Source organism: Centruroides vittatus, unplaced genomic scaffold, assembly GCF_030686945.1.
Source record: "Centruroides vittatus isolate TY-2023 unplaced genomic scaffold, ASM3068694v2 contig_546, whole genome shotgun sequence".
Taxonomy (NCBI): domain Eukaryota; kingdom Metazoa; phylum Arthropoda; class Arachnida; order Scorpiones; family Buthidae; genus Centruroides; species Centruroides vittatus.
The window spans coordinates 604,087-620,436 of record NW_027122322.1 but is presented as its reverse complement, the minus strand read 5'-3'; the positions used below and the strand labels follow the sequence as shown (position 1 = coordinate 620,436).

At 31.3% G+C, this 16,350-nt stretch overlaps 1 protein-coding gene across 2 annotated transcripts in view; it reads left to right on the top strand.

The window, feature by feature from the left end:
* Nucleotides 1-15,695: 15,695 nt before the first annotated feature.
* The window catches only part of LOC136978581 (E3 ubiquitin-protein ligase CCNB1IP1-like), a 30,728-nt gene continuing 30,073 nt past the window's right edge, over nucleotides 15,696-16,350 (top strand). For both annotated transcript variants that reach the window (XM_067274310.1, XM_067274309.1), the window contains exons 1-2: nucleotides 15,696-15,963; nucleotides 16,071-16,090. In XM_067274310.1, the coding sequence (XP_067130411.1) occupies nucleotides 15,901-15,963; nucleotides 16,071-16,090 (83 nt within the window). In that variant the 5' untranslated portion in view covers nucleotides 15,696-15,900. The remainder of the gene's footprint in view (nucleotides 15,964-16,070; nucleotides 16,091-16,350) is intronic.

Below are 16,350 nucleotides of genomic sequence, written 5' to 3'. Positions count from 1 at the left end.
GTTCGGCCAGGTCCACAATGGGGTTTCTAAATCTGGTTTTGTTTTTCATCTGTATAATTCTGTTCTCGAGGTTAAGAAGGAAGAACAGACTGTCTTCCTTTTGCTCTGTCCGATTTGAATCAATGCAGAAAGAATAGAATAAAAGCTGCTGACAACCTGAAAATAAAGTGAAACAGAATTAGATCAGCAACATCATTTACAATGGACAGCATCTAAAGAGAAAATAGTTCATCGAAGATAGTTCATCAAATCTAACATTGAAAATGATTTTTCTGCAGATGCAACAGATACCAGTACAATTATAATTTTTAATAATTACCAAGTGATTTAATTACTACTTGAGAGAAGCATCAGAACATCATTTTAGTCTTTATATAGGAACAGAAGAGACGTTCTGTTGTTTACAGTGCACACTTAAATATCTCAATTATAAAAGCAAAAGTCGGCCTGCTGACAGTCAAATCTCTTTTATTAATAACTTTTCTGATATGATAATGAATTTAGAAAATTTACTGCGATCAGAATTGTTAAATTTTTAATTTCATTCCTAACATTTGAATCGCATAGACAATTAGAAATTGGTTAAACATCATTAATTTCATTCAACAAGAGATTAAAAAAAATTCAGCATCGAGTTGCATAACTTTTGCAACTATTTAAAGATAGCTTTCACAGTATATTTTAAATTATGACAAATAAAATTGTGTATAGACCCATTCTATTATGAGATTTTGTTACAAAAAAGCGTTTATATTTTTAATTATTGTAAAAGCATAAGGATAAATTTTGAGGACAGAGATGAGTTTTATAAAAAATTGTAAATAACATATAACATCTTCGTGAAATCCAACCTCTCTCGAGATACGACATATGACACCCCTTTATCTATCACTGTCTCGACCTTCAACCACCAAAATTTAATAGCACTAATCATCCTTATATACAAGCTACCATGCGAAATTTGCTTTTCAGCCCGATCGCCTCCTCCAGTATGTAATGACCGTCGATGGTCGTCGTGTTAGCTTATATATACTGGAGGAGGCGATCGGACTGAAGGTCCGGGTAGCGTAACTGGTAACGTGTCTGCACGGATAGCAGAAGTTGCGGGTTTGAGTCCCGCTTCGGGCCGACTTCTTTTCCTCCAGTTCCAAATTATTCAAATTATTTATTTAATTTAATTATAATTATTATTAAGTTTAGTAAGAGATGGCGCCTAATGCCAAGCTCTGGCCGGATGGCCGAGCGGTAAAGGTGGCAGCCTACCGCTCTGGGGGACCCGGGATCGAATCCGAACGGGTCGAATAATCCCCAGGAATTTTTCGGGGGGTGGTCCGTTCGGATATGTCGGGCCCCGTCCCTCACCACCCGGTCGCCCATTGTGGGCCTGGCCGAACCCATAATGAGCCTACTAAAAGAGGCCCTCTTAGTGCCCACAGGGCGGAAAGAGTTAAAAAAAAAAAAAAAAAAAAAAATGCCAAGCTCTAGTGACAAATTGTCTTATTAATTATTTATTTATTATAGCCAACTCTAGCCCGATAATTCGGCTCTTGTGGATGTATAAATAATTAAAATAATATTACGGGTAATTATTGCTTAAAATATTAACTTTATAATTAATAAAAAAATTTGTTATCGTTATGCCATAAAACTTTGGTTAATGTTACCCTAGGTATACAAAACGGCGGCTCGTCTCTGACTCCAGCATACAGATGCGAGAAAACGTGCGTCCCCACTGTTTCCTCGCTTCTGTATGCTGGAGCCAGAGACTAACCGCCATTTTGTATACCTAGGGTAAGATTAACCAAAACGTTATTGAATAACCGCCTTGAATGTCAAACTGTTTAAAGCGTGATTAAGTTAAAAAGCAATTATTCTTCTTACCTATTAAATTAATATAAAATAAAGTGACATTCAAAGTATCGAAAAATAATAATCACGTGAGTTAAGATATTACCGTTTTATTAGACGAAAAAGAAATAACTCATACATCGAAATCATACGTCACTGACCTGTTTAAGAACTAAGAATATAAGTAAAAAATATATAAATTTGTTAAAATGACCTTTACGATTGTGCTAAAAATGTAAAAAGCTTTCATGTGAAGATTGTTTCACTATTTTAAATACACCGATAGAGAAAGCATTTAAATACGTTGCAGAACATTTCATTTTTTGAGTCGTTTATCATCTTAACACTTTCAGAATAAATTATTACTTTATTGTTCGTAAACAGTTTATGAACATCCCGTTTTAAATCATGAAAGTTTCAATTTTATGTTTTTAAGAGTGTTTCTAAATCTAATTAACAACACACGGTAGGTTTAAGTTTATTTTACCAAAGATGAGAAACGTGATAGTTGGAAACTTAAAATCGTAAATGAAACTACGAAAATTATCAAAAATATAGAAAATACAAGACCCATTATATCATCAAGATCAAAGAAAAACATTGCGCAGAAGATAAAACTTGTCACATACACTCCGAAACAATATGCGGCTGAAAGATATATTTCACAAACTAGGTTTACTTCTCGTATATAAGTCCATAAATCCCAATGAGTTTTGTTCAAAGTTTCGATTTTAGTATTAAGGAAATTTTCTTCTTTTCTCAGTTTATCGACCACATCAGATAAATACACGAATCTCTTCGAGAGCATGACTGCACCTGCCCCTGCACCTATAACAAGTATACAGCAATCTAATTGTCTAATTACATAAATGCACATTAATGTGATATTCAGGTTACAGAATGCCAGCTCAAACTCTGAGTCAGTTATTTCCTTCAAAGTAAGATAAACAAACAAGTCACTTATAGTAATTTCGAACATAAAGATATTGAACATAAACGTACTCAGCAAAAATATATAACTCCAATAACCACAACCTTATAAGTTGCCGAGGGAATTTTAATTAAGAAAACTAACGTTTTCGATCTATTCCATAGATCATGTTCAGGTTCGAACTGACGAACAAAAATTATAGTAATTTCTATAATTATTGAAAAAAAGAAAACTGATGACACAAATAAAAATTTTGTGAATCATATCTGTCATTTCTTTTTCTTCTCCTTCATATCCACTGTTATTTCTAGGTAAATAAAGTCTCTTCCTTTTAAACAAACTGAATTGAAACACTGTAAAAAAAACCAATTGTAGCAAAAATACATTTTATAAGTATTTGATTGTTAGGAAACACTCGAATCAATCCGACACACACAGAAATTGTCTGTTATCTCTTGGGTAGCAAGTACTAAGTTCGTCCACATAAATATCTCTATAGTAGTTTGGTACAAAGAATTTAACTTCGACAGGTATTTTCATTTCTTGGCAGACTTGCTACAATTGCAATACATCATTTTAATCCCAAATGTTTCTAACGACCAGAGAACTGGTCGTAGAAAGCAAACAATGCACAAACTGTGCTTCTGGTTACTTGGATACATATTTTACTTTTAGCTATCGAAAGAGAGAATGTAAATACTAAACATTTTTTATCTTCAGTTCTGCATCTCTAATGCAACATATTTCTCTACATAAACTAAACGCAGGTTTTCTTAAAAGAGAAAACTTTTTTAATACGGTATTACGTAAACACTTGATTTGTGTTGTATTGCGGTCACCCGACTAAAATTGCTTAGAAAACGTATTAAACCAATGTCTTAAAATCCTGTTATTTTCTTTTTAAATTTTAAATATTCTAAATATTTAAAATTTAAAATATTAAAATTTTAAATATTATCGTTTATCTTCTATTTCGCTTGGTACAAGACAATTGAGTCAACTGCCAATTTGTGGAACCTTGGATAAAAGTAAATTAATTTGATGCTTTTAGATATCGATATTGTGTATTTCCTATTTTACTATTGATGTGGTTTTGACACGTGACTGCGATACAAACAGAAATCAATCGTTTGCGTAATATCCTATTCAATAATACTTTGTGTTTTAATAAAATCTGCATTTGTTTATTTTAGGGCTGCAAATATTAATGATGAATTAGTGAATTAACCGTTTAAGGTTTCAATTAAAATAAAATTTGTATTTTGTTCAATTAAATCACGATTTATTTAGGTCTTATAATATTGCTAATGATGAATAATAATAAATCTGTGAAAGAGCTAAAATCAAGTTTAAGTTAAAGGTTAATTTATAAAATTTCCACTTTTTACACATTAAATTAGTCTGTCACTCATAACTTTTTTAAACTTTTTTCACCCTGTGAAAAAAGTTTTAAAAAGTTCTGATTAAATTTAGATTCGTCTGCCAGAAATAATGCGGTCTCAGAATAAAGACGAAGGGATTACGAGTAATCCGCAAGATCAATTGTTTTTTTTTTCTAATATTAAAGCTGTAAAAAAATTGATGTCCAGGAAAGTATTTAAAACTTATAAAATTTTAAAAATTAAGCAGGTAACGCTTAAATGAAATGTCGACAGAATGTATTAAACTGCGTCAGAGTCGAGAGTCAAATTTTGAAGTTTCGTTAAAACGTTCACTTTTTGAGATTTCAAATGTTTCCTAAGTCTTCACTAGACGACACTGAATGCAGTATTTCATTTTTCTGTATTAAGTCTGCTTACATTCAAGCTTTCACGTCAGTGTCTGAGTCAGCCTTTGAGACAAAATTACGTTATTGTATTAAGTCTCCAATGTTAACTTTACAAGATGACTTCTTTCCAGCTAAAAGTTCAGTCAAGACAGACAGCGCTGAATCTATCGCACTCAGACCCTTTAAAAAAATATTTAAAAATTATTATGTATACATAAACAGATTTCTGTATTTAATGATTTTTAAGAATAACTTACAAATATATTTGCACAGATGTGGTTATAAATGATATTTTTAACGACGTGCATACACAATGTTTAATAAAGGGTAAAAGAATATACTGAAAGAACTTACTCGAATAAAGAAGTTCTTTTTAATGTAAAAGAATCCGCCGATGTCTATTCCAAATGGAGTTTTACCATATCTTTTCATAAAATTCAGCATCTTTTTAAAGAAATAAAACTTTTTAATGTATTACATTTATAGGCCAATCGAAACAATTTGAATTTATTTGCATTACCTTCATTTTGGTTTCTAACGGTAAATCAGCAGAACACAATCTATCGATTTCGATGAATTTTCCGTAAAGCTAGGAAAATTAAAATTAATATCATCAATCAATTATTTTTCGAAAATATCTTATTTATATTAATTAAATAATTATAATAATTATTATTATTTATTAATCATTTGTGAAGTCTAAGCCAAGGGTGTCCAACCGTTTTGTTTCTCTGGGCATCATTGGAAGAGGTCATGGAGTTTTGGCTGCAAGTATATATAATATACTTGTGGCCAGGGCCGGATTTAACAATCAGAGGTCCGTGGGCACAAATACGGTGGGGGACCCCTTCAAGAGTAGGCAAATTTGATGATTTAGAAAATTTACACAAAATACTGTACTTTCAACTAGATTTCAACTAGGAAGTTGTAAATTTCATTTAAAAATAAGTAATATATATATAAAAAAAATTTTAAAAGTCAATTCCTACTTAGGTCAACGAAGAAAAATTTTATTCTAGTTACTTTTTATAAAATAATTACAATTAATATAAATATGTATATACATACCCTAAATATCTTATAAGAGAAATTTTTTCTCCCATATAAAACTAAAATTAATTAATTAAATTTAATTAATGAATTAATTTTTGAAAAAACTGTATTAACATCACGTTTCATCCACTACAAGTTTAAAAAAATGTATTTGAACTTGAGTGGATGAATAAAAAGTATTTTATTAACGATTAAAAATTTGAACAAGATATATAAATATATATAGGGAGAGTGTTAACTAATAGTAGGGATTTAATAAGGTTATTTTAAACATGCATATATTTTATTGTGTAAAACTAATTATTTTAATTTAATTGAAAAATACCTATATAAAATTTTTTCCCGAAATTTTCCGATGTTTCATAGGATTTTTCCCGGGTTTGGTTTTCTCTGCCCGTGGCCCTCATGATTAGGCCACATTAGGCTGTCGCGGTAATTAAAAAATAAATTATGTTTAAACATAGTTTTGTGGGGGCCCTGGGCACCGGCCCCAAATGCCCTTATGTAAATCCGGCCCTGCTTGTGGCTGAAGTATATTTTAGCCCAATCCTTAAATATACAAGTATTTTAAGGATTAACATGTCTAGATTATAGTAATAAGTATTAGAACTTTATCACGAAAAAGGATATTTTAGAAAATTGCTTCAATTTTTATTTAGGAATAGATACATTCATTTATTATAAAGGAGACAAACAAGAATTTATTTGAAAAACATAAATATTTGTTTTATTTGGGTCTATAATTAATAGAAAACGACGAACACCATTTTAAAGTGCATTTTTATTTTACTAATAAATTTATAAATAACGTGTAGCCCAAAAAGTAGCCAATGCGCCAAATGATATTTTTTACGCCGAACTAAAAGAAGGGTAGCCAAATTTGGCGCAAAGTAATCAAATCTTGCAACGCCGGAAGGAATACTAAATAAAGCTGGAGTTGGGACTCAAAGGATGGTAGATCCAAATGTGGGAAAAAGAGAGAAAGGACAAAAGATGGAAAAATTAAGGATCAATATTCGCATAACAGAAAGACTTTTTAGCCTTTCTCACTACTTTCTATCTTTTGGCCTTTCTCTCCTTTCCCGGAATTTGAGTCTATAATCCTTTGAGTCACAACCCCAGCTTTATTTAGTATTGCTTCCTCATTCACACGTTTCCAAGTATTTGAAAATATTCCTTTCCACTCAAAAATAAAATATGTGTACAAGTTTACAGGTTTGTGAAACTTCTTTTTTCAGTTTATGCCGTTGAGATAAATAAATAAAAATAAAAATTTAAAAAAAAATCTGTCGGTTTTGTTCACACGTTTATTGGGCCGCGGGTTGGACATCCCTGGTCTAAGCCTTCTGTGGAATATTCTAGTTCGTCGGGCTATACAAAGGGACTTTCTCGAAAATATGGTGTTACGTTATAACTTATAAGAAATAACAGAGAAAAACCATTAAACTTAAAAATAAAAATTTTAAGGAAATTGCAAATCATTATCTGAAAAAAAAATGGATTTAGATGACGATTTGTGTGATGTTTGAAATATATTTGAAAATCCAAGTATTCACTTGTAACAAAATGTTAAATATAATTGTCTATTGAACAAACGTATGTATAAAACATTTACTAAAACATTACTCTTCATTCTAAGAAATTAAGCACTTCTTAATTCATATTTTTCTTTTCTTTTAGACGTCAAAAGACCATTGATACCCTCCCCGAAAATAACACCAGTAACAAACGACTAAAATCAATAGAAATGTCGAAAATTTATACTTAAATATAAACAATATATATAGGGTGTTTCAAAAGTTTCCATACATATGTGAGACAAGCAGAGGGTCAGGGGCACTTCTGACGCGTTTACAAATTTCATTGATGATTTACAAAGGTCTTCGACCTTGCGGTCACAGCTGCTGATTGTGGCTGATTGTTGACAGTTGAAACAATTCAATGTAACTTCTATGTGGTCGGTGTTTGTGGACTGCGATCGACGTGGGTCTCACCTTTCTGATGTCTGCTGCAGGATCTCGATGCACAAAGTTCATTCGACCTTTAGTCCTAAAAAAAATGTCCGACGACTTTCTTCCTATGTATGAGAGGTAAACGTGCTACCAAAAAGTCATAGCTAAATACTCTCTCTCTCTCTCTCTCATTGTCAGGGTTTACACTTTCGCCCATCTGCTCCAACCCTGGCATATCTTGCCCATTTGCTCTAATTCGCCTATAATCTACGTTGAGCACATTTTCTACAGGAAGGGATGTGCAGTTTGGTCGACTTCTCTTTGATTCTTCGTCTTGGGAGTCTATTTTCGATCCTCTAATAAGACCTAGTATGAACAATATGGTCCGTTACAAGTGTCCGAAGTGAAGCAGGTAAGGTGAAGAACTGTTGCTTCTTCACCTTGACCGGGTTTTTTTGTATCCAACGGGGGCTCGGCCTGTCCTGTCTCGACGTTAATTCTTTTTATTTCTGTCTTCGTATACTCTTCCGTTGTTCTCCATTCTATTGTTCTTAGCCTGACTGATCCTAGATCCATATGCACTGTACGAGACTTCTTAAATTGTCCCAAAACCTGTCTAAGGCGGACAAACCTATCTAAGCCGAATCTGTCTAATACGGACAAACCTGTCGAAAGCCTGAAAAGAGGCTTCACCTTACTTCCGACACCAGTGTGCGATAAGCAGAGGCTCAGAAATTAATCCTCTCTGACCACTTACTCTGCACGAGTTGGAAAAACCCGATCTCTGTCGTTGGATGGCTAGGAGGGCAAAAAGTGAGCGGGGAGGTGTGCGTCGGTAAGTCGACAGGCGGTTCGGATTGACAGAAGACAGGTTAACAAAACAGAACATTTATTGAATAACTAGAATAAAACACAAAGCGATTACAAACTATTCTACGATAAACTATGAGATTAAATGCGGTTAACATACGCTTGAATGCAATTACAGTGGTGCCTCGTATAACGTACGCCTTGAATAACGGACGCTGCGGACAACGGACTTTCTGTTTGGCCGTTACGTGACTCGAGCAACGGACTGGTTGCGAACAACGGACTACAGAGGTTGGAAGACCTGGAAATTGCGAGGAGAGTGATCTGAATTGTAAGATAAACGAGCCAAGTTCTCTGCCAAAAGCGGACTAACCTGCCCTTTACATCGTTCGCAATGTGTGGTCTTACAGTAAAGTAAGCTAACACGTGTCAGCTTTACTGCGAACATCTTCCGGGATTTGGCCAAACCATTTTGCATTCATAAAAATTACAGCACAATTATATTTACATGTAGATGTAAATATAACTGTGCTGTAATTTTTTGTAAAACGATCTTAAACAATATTTTTACCTAGTACACTTATAATATTAGGCAAATCTAAGAATCGAACTGAAGAGGGTTTTCACACCCGAAATGCATCTTCGTAATACGTACACTAAATAAAATTTTGTTTGTTCCTGTCGTCTCCAACGTTTACTGTTTGATAAGTCCGTAACAAAGCAACACCACTTTTTACATCCTACAATTGATATTAAAATGGAACAACAATCTTGAATACCAAATTTTAAAGCTTTTCTACTGGACTTGAGGTGAGTAATGCTTATGTGAAGCTTTCATATACTTACTTCACTTGATTTTCAGGGGTTCCCGCTCCAGTATTATAGCTCCGTGTGTCAAATAGCTTCACGCTAGAGTGTACGAGGTCCTGACTCCTTTTTTCAGAAAAATATAATTACCCCCAAAATAAACCTCCTTTTTCCATCAAAAAGAAGTGTTTCGTGTGTGGTTTGTTCTCAACAGCAACTTTGTGCTAATAAATACAATGCATACAATTAAAAAAACTTTATTTAGATAAAACATTTTTGAAATTTTTTTAACCCTGTATTTCAATGACTTTAACTTCAGACTAATTATAATCAAACTGACCGAATGGTTCTAACTAGAATCAAAGAATGGAATATATAAAAAAACTGCTCTAGTAATTATAAACAGTGAGCAATTACTTACTCAAATCTCTAAAGATTTAGTTTGGCTTTTGTATCTAGTTTTTAAAGCCAACCGATTCCATTGACACACGTATTCTTTGGATATTCCAACTATATTTTATATCTATTGATTTTTGTTTATTTATTTCTTAATTTTGTTGATGCCATGGTTGATTGTCATACTCTTCAATATTTGTTATTTTTGCTTTACACTATCTTATATGCAACTATATTATAATGTAGTCCAATCACCAGCAGTGTGATAATTTCTCTGCAATGTATCAGTTAAGTTTGTAGTTGAATTTAACATCTTCCAATGATATGTTTTGTATTATCTGACATTTTTAGTATACAGAGTTCCTACTCACTTGGAAAATCAGGAAAAATCAGGGATTTTCCTTCGTGTTTGGAAAAAGTCATGGAAAGTTATGGAATTTGTCAAAAAACGTCAGCTTCCTTGGCTGCTTTTTAAAGTTTTTTGTTTTGCTGACAATATTCTTGACTAAGTGTAGCCATCTGCAGGCAGCAAGAAGTAATATGGTGTAATATAACTTATGAAAAGGATGCAGAATATTTTCAGGATCCAAAATTTTCCCAAAATTTTATGAAGTACAAAAACTGATAAATTTTTAATTTGAATGTTGTTGTTTGTCATTCTTCATGTTATTAATTTTGATTGTGTAACAAAACAGTTTTTGATTTATTTTCCTGTTTATTAATATTTTATAAAGTTCGGGAAATTTATTAAGGAATAAATTTAATAAATATATACTTTTGTACGTTTATTACATAGGATTTGTTAATGAATAATAAATAAATAATGGTTTTTTTTTCAAAGCCACACAGATGTGTGGTTGTGGATTAATAACAGGATAAAATATTTTAGAATGGAATAAAGATTGGAATAAAGATATTATGGGTCAGAATAAAAATTCTGACCCATAATATTATGAAAATATCATGGGTCGAAATGAAATTTACGAAAAGGATCTTGAAGTCCAAGGTTTTATTAATTTGATAAAATCGGTTTTCCAGGAACTGCAACTTCTGTAAAGAATAATTCTACTCATAATTCACTATGGTCAAAAGAGAAGTCGAAATTAAATGTTGATGCCACAAGCAATTCTAATTATAAAGCAAAACTGTAACTGACAATGGGATGTTTTATGATAAAATTGTGAGTGACCAGAACTTAATAAAAATAGGTACATTGAAAATATGCTTGGTTTGACTCTAGAAAACCTTCTATATCAAGATAACTATTAAATTTGATACTGATATCATATTGTAAAAAATTCTTTTTACGTTATTGGAGTTTAGAAAATAAATCTTTTAGAATAATTTATGTATCCATATTTAACGTCACCATATAATATACAAACAAATTGTTAATAATTCCCATTTTTATTTCTCGACCAAATTTTAATAAGAGGATGCGTTATTTATTGTTATAATTGGTAATAACATATGTTGTAACTCAAACTATTATAAATTCATCATCATGTTTGCTAAAAAAAACATAATCCCCCCTTAACAAAATTTTTTGTCCTTAGTACAATAAAGTATTTAATTATATACACAGTATTAATAAATAACAATTAAAAATTGTTTTTAATATTTTGAAACACCTACCTTTTGATGAAAAATTTTGTAATGGTTTATTAACAAGTATTTCAAATCCATATTCACTATCAGACAAAATATTTTTATTATTTGATTCAGTACATTTATTAAAATGTATCAGAAACAACTGGTTAAATCAGCATGACAGTAGGCAAACATTTGTTTTCCCTACATTACAAAATTCTGTTTTATTTGATGATAATAATTTACTTCCTGAGATATGTTTTGCTAATTTGCAGTGCCTAAAAACAATATATTTTCAAGAAGAAAATAGTACTGTTAAATTAGCTCCAAAATTGTCTCAGAAGGTGGTTTATCCATCAAAGTTAGAGAGACAGAACGTAGCATTAGCTTGCAGTATATTTGATGAAAAAAATACAGCTGCATTGAGAATCAAGCAGCAAATACAAAACAGTATAGAAATTGCTTACTTTCTTGATATAAACCCCAAATGGGGAAAATAGTCAATGTTAAACAACAACAAAATAGGAAAAAGTTAAAAAAAAAACAAACTTTCTGAACCAATAACAGATATCTCACATTTTAAAGTTATATTTTTAAAAGACATGTTTAAATGGCTCTAAGTATAGAATAATTATAATCATCAGGTTGTTCAAATGTCCAGTAATCAACATGGGAAATTAACAGTAGAAACTCAAAAAGCATTAGAGCATACGATTAAAGCAATGTATGAACTTACAGAGTTTATATTAAATAAACTTGGAGCAAATTGTGTTGTTGGGTAAATTTCAAACAGATATGCTGGAAGCTCACTTCAGACAGTATAGACAGATGTCAGGAAGTAACTATCATATTTCTGTTTCTAAAATTATTGAATCATAAATAAAACTGAAATAAATAAGCCTGCTAAATATGAAGTCATCCAAAACTAGGAATTTTCAAATTACAGCATTTTTTGAATCTTGTATTAATTGTTTAGAGTTGGATAAATTTGATTCTCATGTTGAAGAAGCATTTGAAAGCATAATAGAATAAAATGATGACCACGTGAATACTCTATTTCCGCTACGTCATACTAGTCTGACGTAACCGTTTAAATCTCTTTGTGTTTAAAAGGACAAAGAGAAATTTCCCTAACCGTTATATTTTAAAACTTTCTATAATAAAATAAAAATTTTAGTTTAATAATACTTTACAATGAAAACATATTAAAATAAAAATATATAAATGAATTTTGTACAAATAAAATTTTAAAAAAATTATAATATAGCTAAAATTGTGTAATTTATTTACTACTAATATCTACCGATTAATTAAATAAACTAATTATATATTATAATAAATCTAATATATATTAAAGAATTTACGTAAATGTAAAAGCGTACGAAGACTGGCAGCACTGTAGAGAGTTTGACAAATAAAAAGACCGTTAAAAAAAAATGAAATTAAAATTTAAATAAAAATAATTTACGATAAATGTAATATACTAATATTTGCATATTAACAGGAATAAATAGTATACTATCAGATAGTACATTAATTAGACTTAAAATTATATTAATTGCATTCAAAAAACTCTTATAAATGCCAATATATAAACTTTCTCACAGAAAAAAAACAACTTAAATATATTACTTCTGACATTCCAAAAGTTAAAAATATTAAATAATATAATACTTAGAAGAACTGATAGTCGTATCTCTAGTATAAAAATTTAATATTCGACAAATTTCACGTCATCAATAATATGATCACAAATTCACATAATCAGCTTTTACAGGTCAGGGGATTGTTTCATATAATGTCTTATAATTCGCGAAGATATATAACTATACAAACATAATATATATGAAAATGTAGAAAACAAAATTCTTCATTTAAATAGCATATAGCCAAACAGAAAATATGAGTTTAAATGATTTTCCTGCAATTTGATTGGACACGATTTTACAAGTCGTTAATGTAAACAAAACAAACGAATTTTTTTTAAAAAAAAGTAAAAAATACAAGCGGATGTAAAGTATACCAAACAAAACTACTGATATTTGCGTACTAGCAATATTTTTTTCATACTTCTAATATAAAAATTTGATTTTATACGAATTTTTTAAATAATACAAGTACATTCACTCAAATGACCTTCAACCTGCCCCGAGTCTTTTAGTGCAGGTTTGTAAAACAGCTACCCCCGCTACCCGAGAGCAAGAGGGTTAAAGTAAAATATATTAAACCTTCTTCTTCCTAAACACGACAGTATTTCCTTTGTAAGTCAGCGCTGGCGTGGACTAAATTTTCTTCATCACGTAAATCTTCTCTGCCTATCCACTACATAATTTATAAGCACGTGCAGAAACAAAAAACAACGTAATATTTTGAAAAATAAAATCATATTTTAATAATTTCAATTATATTTATTTTAATTTATTTGTCCCAATGTCACATTTAAGAAATTCAATTTAAAAAACGCGTAATTAAAAAAACAATTGAATTGAAACAATGCTTCAGAAGTTAATATGAACTAACAATGAATCTCCTTTGTTAGAATTATTTTATTGTAAAAAATCCATCTTCAGTTTTCGTATCCACGGGTGCAACTTGTTATTACGTGTGATTTGCTTTAATTCTTTAAAGTTTAAGATACGCGATGCCTTCATAATTAAAAGATAAGTGTAAATCCAATTTTTGATAATTGCAAGAGCTATTATTAATGTGAAATCTTTTCATTTTCAGGTTTCAAGTTGTTCAAAAGGGAAGTATATGTCCATAATTAGCATATTGCTGATTGATTACTTACGATTTTATTATTATTTCAGGCATGGATTTTAAAACACTTCAATGACAGTCTTCATCCTATTGTTATTTCTCCGAGAAAACAGATTATTCGTACCTTTTTCTGCTGGGACTAAAAAGATTTTAATAAAATTGAATTTAAAAGACTGTCGAAATATCGCAATGTGATAGAAGGAAATCTTATCGAATTCAAATAATTATTTCCACATCTCCTGAATTCAACATGTGCAGAATCATCAGCTTGTTTCTTCTTGTTCTGGAGCGTTCAATGAATTCATACTTTACAGTTCCATCGTAACTCAATCGAAGTGTGTTTTATACGCGGTATAGTGTGTACTGTACTGCAAACAATACGCAAATATAACACATATTACGTACATTGATTTCCAAAAGAAACTTGCCAAAGGAGACTGTGTGATGAAGTTTGTAGACAAACCAGCTGAAGCAAGTGTGTTGCTCGTATGATGCATCATTGCAATGTGTGATAATAGTTTTAGACAAACTTTGGAATACATTATTATGAACGTTTTTGTTGTAGAAATGGCGCGATTCCAGTTTTTCCCGTAATGGCGATGCTGCCTAGTCATTACGGGGTTTCTGGACAAACAAAAAACCCACGGAGAGGGGTGAGACCTTGACGATGGTTCCGTGGCTTGAAATAGAATTAATTTTCTGTCACTAACTTCACCCGGCAGAACAAATCAGAAATATTTTTAAAATACATATTCCTTTCTCGCATTTATTCTGAGTGAGTGCCCACTAATGGCCGAGTAGCTGAAAGCACCGAATAGTGACAGTTGTTTGTGGTTTCGCTCTTGGTTAATGGGGCGGCCAAATGGGGTTTTCCGGGTTTTCTTAGCGTTAGTCACATCTAAATATGTATCACTTCACCAAAAAAATCTCTCTCAGAAGGCATTTTCCCTTCTGCACTAATTCATTATGATTTTCCCAATTATATTGTTATAGATATACAATGAAAAATACGAGTACAATATAGAAAAATGGAAGTGCATGATTTATTAAGAATAAAGTTTGACTTTACATGAGTTAAATTTCTGTGGCTGCTTAAGTATACATTTATGTTATTATCTTAACAACATTAAGACCAAACAAACTAACAGGTTAATTATTAGCGAGGTTGAGGCCGAAGTTTTAAACGCGTAAACGTGTACGTCGGACGTTCGGCGCCGCTTTCCTGTAAGCCTAGAAGTTTGACAATGGCGTTTGGAAAGTCAGTGGAATCATGCTCGACATTCCAAACGCCATCGTCAAACTTCTAGGCTTACAGGAAAGCGGCGCCGAACGTCCGACGTACACGTTTACGCGTTTAAAACTTCGGCCTCAACCTCGCTATTGAATCATCGAAGAACAAGTTGCTTGCTAAACAAGCGATCAGTAGGAAAAATCTTAGCTGTTCGCTGTATGAACTTGAACTAATTAGAGATGCAATACAAGAAGTTTGCTACCAAAGGTATAAGAAGCGACAAGAAGAGCATATAGCGTTGTACTGTTATTGAAAAAGAACAGAGTAGTTGTGAAATAAAATTACTACTGTGTAAATTAGGTTTTTAAATTTTTATTATAGTGTGTGTAATTATAAACGTATGCATGTACTATGATAAAGTATTTATAATTACATTTTAATCATGAATTTTTCTGGGTAAATTATCTGGATTTTTCCCATCTAGACCAAGTTTTTCATATGTCGCGAGTGGCAACACTGTTCCAAGTGATGATACGCGCGTGCAAGAAGTCTTTCCTAATCTCATTATACAAACATTCCTTAAAATCTATAATATCAATGTTTAAATAAGCAAAAATATTATATATTTTAATGAATAAATATTTATTTAACATTTCTGTTTATATATATTTACTGAAATGTTTATGATAATCTTAATTACGTCATAAATAGTAGCAGACAAGCAATTTAACCGAATTTACTTGAAAGTAAACAAATGGATAATGAATTGATTTGTAATTTTAAAAAATGTAGGAAACATTTAACTTCGTTGGCTTGGGTAAATTAAATTGTTGTTATTGTGTAATCAACATAAAATTATGTCATAAATTTTGCTTGCAGAAAAAAAAATTAATTTATTAAAAACTGAAATTATATTTTTTTCAGGTCACATCTTGTTCTCATATCCTTAAATGTTTAATCAGAAGTTTATAAATTAAATTTTAAAAATAATTTAATGTAAGTTGTCTCAAAAATGTGCAGAATGGCTACAAAATCCCTATACATTACATTGTATCTGGTCTATTTGGAGAATATCTCTGGTACAAATTTGGCGGGTGATGGACGGATTGGTGGAAACAAATTGTTGCGTTTAGTCCGGACTCCTGATGGCACGGCCTATGGGAGTCCGGACATAACAAAGCATATGGATAACTTCTAATTAGCA